Source organism: Ostrea edulis, chromosome 10, assembly GCF_947568905.1.
Source record: "Ostrea edulis chromosome 10, xbOstEdul1.1, whole genome shotgun sequence".
Lineage (NCBI taxonomy): Eukaryota > Metazoa > Mollusca > Bivalvia > Ostreida > Ostreidae > Ostrea > Ostrea edulis.
This window is the reverse complement of record NC_079173.1, coordinates 16,302,655-16,310,285: the sequence shown is the minus strand read 5'-3', so window position 1 is coordinate 16,310,285 and position 7,631 is coordinate 16,302,655. Positions and strand designations below refer to the sequence as shown.

Here is a 7,631-nt window from a genome sequence, read left to right as displayed (position 1 = left end):
TATATATATCACTGATTGGCAAGCCAAAAAAAAAAACCCACCAAAAAACATGTTAATGCGCATATATATATATATATATATATATATATATATATATATATATATTGTAAATAAAGAATTCGGTATTTGATACAGTAAATACATCCAATAATAAAAGTCAAGAAACACAAAACTCGAATAACATATCACTGTTAGCTCTTTCGGCTTTAATGCTTTAATTTTTATAACTGTCTGAAGAGGCATTGAAGCCGAAAGCGCTAACAGTGAAATGTTATTCGAGTTTTGTGTTTCTTGACTTTTATTATTGGATATATATATATATATATATATATATATATATATATATATATATATACAAAGCACTAAAATGACCAACGACACGAACAACCAGACTGATTGTCAAATTTTCGGGACGAACCGTCCCTTCTTCAGGACAAACGAAAAGAATTACATAATGTGACCAATATCAACAGAGAATAATAATACAAACTACATATAAATACATCTAGCACTACAACTACACTAATCTACCAACGTATTTACAAAGCAGAGTACATGTTTTTTGTTTTTGTTTTGGCTTGCCAATCAGTGATAAAAGCGGAGCGAATTAGGACATGTCCTGTTCGTCCGAGCTGATCCGGGGTTAGGGTTAGGGATCAGCTCTTCGAGTTTTAGGCGCACCAAATGTGAAATTATCATTGATTGTTCAAATGCCTTTTCTGTTGTTATACCAGATTCTTGGGAAACAGGAAACCGAAATATCATACTATATTTTACTTTGATTTGCTAAACATTAATGCAATGAATTATGCCTGGGTATGTGTAAGATAAAATTCGTTCTATGAACATAATGGGTATCTACACAACTTTTGTAATATGCATGGGCTTCTGATGTTTCTTCATTTAAAAAAAAATCGTATGCACAAGAAAGTGATACAGGTAGAAGGATGGACATAACGAATTTTGAATACCCTCAAAACTTTGTTTTCGGGGATTATAACTACTAGCATTTTTCTTCCATCTCTTTTTAAAACCTAAAATGCATTATAAATCTGTGCTTTCTCTCAACTGATACCTTAATATCTACTAATATTTTTTGTTTAACTAGATGAATCCCATTATGCACTAAAAGTTCTTACCCATGTATATACATGAAACTCACTATGCACTACAAGAGTTTACCCTGTGTATACACATGAACCTCACAATGCACTACAAGATTTTACCCTGTGTATACCCAAGAACCTCACAATGTACTGAGTGTCTCCCGTGTATACACATGAACCTCACAATGCACTACGAGTGTCTCCCCTGTGTATACACATGAACCTCACAATGTACTACGAGTGTCTCCCCTGTATATACACAATAACCTCACAATGCACTACAAGATTTTACCGTGTATACCCAAGAACCTCACAATGTACTATGAGTGCCTCCCCTGTGTATACACATGAACCTCACAATGCACTATGAGTGTCTCCCCTGTGTATATATATGAACCTCACTATGCACTAGGAGTGTCTCCCCTGTGTATACACATGAACCTCACTATGCACTAGGAGTGTCTCCCCTGTGTATACACATGAACCTCACTATGCACTAGGAGTGTCTCCCCTGTGTATACACATGAACCTCACTATGTACTACGAGTGTCTCCCCTGTGTATATATATGAACCTCACTATGCACTAGGAGTGTCTCCCCTGTGTATATATATGAACCTCACTATGCACTAGGAGTGTCTCCCCTGTGTATACACATGAACCTCACTATGCACTATGAGTGTCTCCCCTGTGTATATATATGAACCTCACTATGCACTAGGAGTGTCTCCCCTGTGTATACACATGAACCTCACTATGCACTAGGAGTGTCTCCCCTGCGTATATACATGAACCTCACAATGCACTGTAAGTGTTTACTCTGTGTATACAAAAATCTCAATATGCATATTCAATGTTTCTAAATGTCCCTTCATTATGCAAGCATTACAACACACTTTCATTGTATGCTTCACGTATTAGACATTTCTCCATTTCCTATGTGTACCAATATAAACTTATGGAAAATTAATGCTTTCTTTTTTATTATTCATTCGCAGTGTAATAGTTTAGCATCGTTTCTTTTACCATAGCTTGTAGATGTATTTAAGTGACAATATCTGCTACTCTGACTAGTATGTACTATCAAATTAACTCATTTCTCAAATGTTATATATGTATACTTTCTATGCATATAAATGTACACATAGGACGCATTGTCTACAGCGCTACAGCATACATCAAAAGGACCCAGTGTTCAAAGATTCAATTCATTTTTACATTCCATGTAACATAACCTTCTTAAAAAATATGCATTAAAACAACTGATATAAGAATAAACTTTATTTTATTGTTTCTCAGTCCATGGCTATTTCAAAGTATTTTATCAGAGGTAAGCCGAAAAGCTTCACATTTCTAAAACATCAATGAACTAGAAACATGTCTATAGGACATGAATGTCCCACCCAATGTACATTTGTATTGTAAAATGAACAAAAAAATAATATCCTGCTTCTTTGGTCTGAGCTTATAGTAATATATGATGAAAGAAGGAATAACTTAATTGTTTAAAGTTCATCCTTTAAGTAAATGCAAAATGACGAATTGCAAGGTTAAGGTCAGACTTATATTAAATTGAATAATTCTCATGAGTATGTACCAGTGTATTAGTTTTAATAGAAATATCCGGAATACTTTTTTTGAAAATGAGCTAATTACAAATTAAGGAATAGTGAGGTAAAGGTCATATGGAAGGTCAAGGTAAAGAAAATTTTGATGCAGTTGGATAGCTCTTACTAATATATAATTTGAAGAAAAAAATCTTGATAACTAAGTTAAACACAAAATGAGTAAAGTGAACTCAAGACCAACAATTTTTGACACAGTTGAATAGCTCTTACCAATATGTATTAGTGTATGAGTTTTCCTAGAAATATCTTAAAGTTTCTTTGATACTGAACTAAATGTAAATTCAAGAAAAGTAAGGTTAAGACCAAAGGAAAGTTAACATGCAATTGAATAACACTAACCAATATCTATCAGCATATGGAATTCAATAAAAGTATATTCTACAATTTCTTTGAAACTTAACTAAAGATAAAGTGTGACAAATGGACAGATGGATAAAAGATGGACAAACACATATTCATGGCAGATCTCTTCCAAGAGACCAGCTTGCAAGAAAGTTTTTCACGGGTTGCATCAAGTTGGCATTACCAATTAGTTCCGCGGGAATGAATATAATGAAGTTACAAAGGAAGTTTCCCCAATTTTGATCAAACTTGTACCAAAACACAATAGGCAAAATTTAAAAAATCAGTTTAAAAAACATTACAGAATAAGGACAGGAAGGGGGAAAATAGTTATGGTACAAGTGAAATGAAAATAAAGTAATATATCCAAGTTACATCATCTCTCTAAGTTACATCTTTTAAATCATCTGAGTTACATCTCTTGCATCACCTATCCAGTTACATCTCTTTGAAAATATTTTTTGCATTCTTTGCAAAGAAATCTACACCTGTTTTGTCATTTTCTTCACTTGTCTTCTTTCAGATGTAATGATATTTTTTACAGCAAACTTTATTTGTTTCCAAGTGAACTTGGCTAAACATGTCTCTTGCCTAATAGCATTTAAGCAATCCAATTGGCCAGGTGTTTTTCCTAAAGAAATAGGCTTCTTAAACTTTCTCAATAGGGCAGCTTTCTCATCTTGTGTCCACTGATGCCGTGTATTTGGCACTGTACAAAAGAAAGAAATACTCTGTTACAATTGACTAATATTGAAAATATTTGCACACATTAAGGTAAGCTTTTACTCTCTGTGCATGTGATAATTGTTTAAAAATATTTACAAACCTCTTTTAGGTTTCCCTTTCATGTATTGGTCATCACTTCCTGGTTTCTTTGAGGAGCCTTAAAAAAAGAGCAAAAGTTTGTTTCATCTTTTCGTCAATAAATATATGTACACGTGTTTGCTCCTCCACCCTAGCTTTCTTGAGCAGAGGGTCAGTTAAGTTCATTTCTCAACAGGGATCAAAATTAACTGGGTTCACTACCAGCACATTTTAGTTAGTGGATTATTTTCCAAGTAGAAAAATTAAGATTTTACTATCATTTTTCAATTGATTGCTGTTTTACAGGAATTGAAGAAAACAAGCATGCCTCTATATCAAAATATATGAAAATAAAGTGCAATAATAATAAAAGGAAAGCCCTGGGTGATATGTTGCCCAATGCCATAGGCAGAGGGCGACATAACATTCAAGGGATTTCCAGTCATCAAGGGGTATGATATATAACATTTTTAAAGAACAAAACCAAAGAGGTTAATTCATTAAGACACTTATCATACATTATTTGACACACGAATGTAATGCAAAATTTGACCAAAGTGGAAAAGTTAGTTTTACAAATCATGACAATAATGATAATGTATGTTAACGCGGCTGTTGTTGATATTCAGAATTCAAACCGGCCGAAACTTTTATGGAAATTTTTGTACACACGGCCAGAAATACGTATTTTGCTTCTTTAAAATCTAAATCATTTATACATCAACTTCTCTCCGTTTAAAGAAATGTTTCTGAAGATCATACCTTATGGAAATAATGCTTCTTTTTGCATAGATTTCCTCATCTGAATTATGCTATCCTCAATAAAATAGCTTGAGAATATCTTGCAGTTTTTCCCTTTGAGTATAAACGTAGAGTTTCTTCACAGAATGTTTTGTAAAATGGCCAAACTTGAGTTAATTAATTCCATAGTGTTTGCTAAAAACTTTCTCCTTTGTTAGATTATCCAAATCCTCTGAATAAAAATGCACAAATCGAAGAGTTTGAATTTAGCCGTTTACATTCATGTAGCAACCACAGTTTTGAATTTCAGAATTCATGCACATGAGGGATGATATGGTTGTTTTGGAGGGCATTATAACTGTTTCCCGAGTGATATAACTGTTTCATAGAGTCATTATAATCGTTTCCAGTGTGAAAAGGCAGTTTTCTGGGTATATGGTGAAAAATATCAAATTTGTGACATATCGCGAAAACTAATACAAAAATGTTATTTATTGTTACTGCTAGACCTATCATTTTGTCTGTGAATTTTCCCTCAGATGGCTTCGACAATCTTAATGAAACTTCACAGAAATAAAAAACACCAATCTGCTTTGATTGTTAAGAAAATGAAATGTGGTTCATAAAAATCTTCTGTTTTCATACCTGTTTTTGTATTTTTCCCATGTTCCCTTTCTTTCTTAGCCATGCCATGTGCATTCTCATTGTCCTCTTCACTCTCAGATTCACTCTCTGCAGCTTCTAAAAATATAAATAAGCCCATGGATTTTAATGTAAAAACATAAAAAATTCCAGTCTAAACTTCAAAGATACAGATAATGCTTGAAAATGGTCTCTAAAAGCAGATTCAACAAAATACTACCAATAAATAAACCTACACAATTTCACTGCAGTGTATAGTGAAGTGACTTTTTGCATGCTTTCCAGAAGTAAAGATGTTTGGGGTATTTTTTCCCCTTCAAGTTAAAGTCATGTATGCAGAAATACAAGATTTATAAAGAGTGCATCATTTTTTGCCCCAACCAAAGGCCCAGAAAGAGGGAAAATGGCATGAAATGAACCATTTTGCTACCTGTTTCCTATCGATTCTGGTCCAGTACTATCAGATGATAATTATGTTCATACAAAATGTCAGACAGAAAAGGATTCCAAGAGATCAATGTAGTGACTCAAGTGACCTTAATGTTAGCAAGAGGCCATTGGACTTTAACTGTCACCCAACTTTGCTTGGAACTCTAGGCTCTGGATTCATGTCACCAAAACTAGTTTGCTGAGGACCTTATGGTCATTATAATATTCATGCAGCTCATTCATACAAAAGTTCACGGGTAAAGAACTTAAGAGTACACAGTGTAATAAACTTTAAATAGGTCCATGGGCCACATCGCTCACCTTAGTCACCTTGGCCCATATCTGAAGACTTTCCATATATATTTGCATGTAAAACCTTAGTCCCTATTGTAGCCCCAACCTACCCCTGGAGGCCATGAATTCTACAAACTTGAATCTGCACTATGTCAGAAAGCTTTCATGTAAACGTCAACTTCTTTTGGCCCAATGGTTCTTGAGAAGAAGATTTTTAAAGATTTTCCCTATATATTTGCATGCAAAACTTTCATCCCCTATTGTAACCCCAACCTACCCCTGTGAGCCATACTTTGAACAAACTTGAATCTGCACTATGTCAGGAAGTTTTCATGTAAATCTCAACTCTTCTAGTTCATTGGTTCTTGAGAAGAATATTTTTAAAGATTTTCCCTATATTTGTATGTAAAACTTTGATCCCACCTTGTGGTCCCATCCTACCCCCGGGGACCATGATTTGAACAAACTTGAATCTGCACTATGTCAGAAACCTTTCATGTAAATATCAGCTTTTCTGGCTCAGTGGTTCTTTAGAAGGGGATTTTTAAAGGTTTTCCCTATATATTTGTATGCAAAACTTTGATTTCCCCTTGTGGCCCCATCCTACCCCCGGGAGGCCATGATTTTAACAAATTTGAATGTACACTATGTCAGAAAGCTTTCATGTAAATCTCGGCTTTTCTGGCTCAGTGGTTCTTGAGAAGAAGATTCTTAAAGATTTTTCCTATATATTTCTATGTAAAACTTTGATCCTTTATTGTGGCCCCATCCAACTCCCAGGGGCATGATTTTAACAAACTTGAATCTGCACTATGTCAGGATACTTTCATGTAAATTTCAGTTTTTCTGGCCCATTGGTTCTTGAGAAGATTTTTAAATGACCCACCCTATTTTTGCGATTATCTCCCCGTTGAAAGGGACATGGCCCTTCATTTGAAGAAACTTGAAAGCCCTTCACCCAAGGATGCTTTTGGCCAAGTTCGGTTGAAATTGGCCCAGTGGTTCTGGAGAAGAAGTCGGAAATGTAAAAAGTTTACAGACAGACGACGGACAACAGGCGATCAGAAAAGCTCACTTGAGTTTTCAGCTCAGGTGAGTTAAAACAATGACCAATTCAGTCCAACACAGGGCCTGAATACAAGAGGACAAACTCAAACAAACTTGAATCTACACTATGCTGGGATGCTTTCTTTAAAGTTTCATGTTTTTGGTCCAGTGGTTCTTTAGAAGATTTTTTGAAGATGCCACCAAATTTTCACGAATTCTTACATGTAATTATTTTCCAATAAAATTAAAGAAATTTGAATCCCTTTTGCCCCATGTGTGAAGTTTGATTGAAATGGCTCTGACAGTGGTTCTGGAGAAAATGCAATTTTGAAAAATTTACGACAATAACAGACAAATCAGCTCACTTGAACCTTTGGCTCATGCTGAAAAACATCTTCATAATACATGCACTGTACTTTAAAAGGAGGCCATATATATCATCTGTGCGTTACTTTCCAAATTTGAAAAACTGCTTGCATAAAATGCATACTACAGTGTGCGACATCCATACCTGTGACAGAACTGTCATGCCACAACTGGAGATTTGAAAATTTTCAGCTGGAGTTTTGGTCTGATAACTGGAGATTTTTTATCGACAT

The 7,631-nt window shown here is 34.6% G+C and overlaps 1 protein-coding gene across 1 annotated transcript; it reads right to left on the bottom strand.

Moving 5' to 3' along the window:
* Positions 1–2,371: 2,371 nt before the first annotated feature.
* On the bottom strand, positions 2,372–5,383 carry LOC130051116 (uncharacterized). Its single transcript, XM_056152475.1, has 3 exons — positions 5,266–5,383; positions 3,902–3,958; positions 2,372–3,784 (listed from the first exon to the last, which is right to left on the bottom strand). The coding sequence occupies exons 1-3, from the start codon at positions 5,381–5,383 to the stop codon at positions 3,558–3,560; spliced, it is 402 nt and encodes a 133-aa protein (XP_056008450.1). The 3' UTR covers positions 2,372–3,557.
* Between the last annotated feature and the right edge of the window lie 2,248 nt (positions 5,384–7,631).

Excerpts from the sequence above, each read along its gene's own strand:
- LOC130051116 (XM_056152475.1), bottom strand. The coding sequence starts at position 5,383 with ATGGGCTTATTTATATTTTTAGAAGCTGCAGAGAGTGAATCTGAGAGT. Across the intron at positions 3,959-5,265 it reads TGGGAAAAATACAAAAACAG|GCTCCTCAAAGAAACCAGGA; the intron begins GTATGAAAACAG and ends TCTTTTTTTAAG. Across the intron at positions 3,785-3,901 it reads GAAAGGGAAACCTAAAAGAG|TGCCAAATACACGGCATCAG; the intron begins GTTTGTAAATAT and ends TCTTTTGTACAG.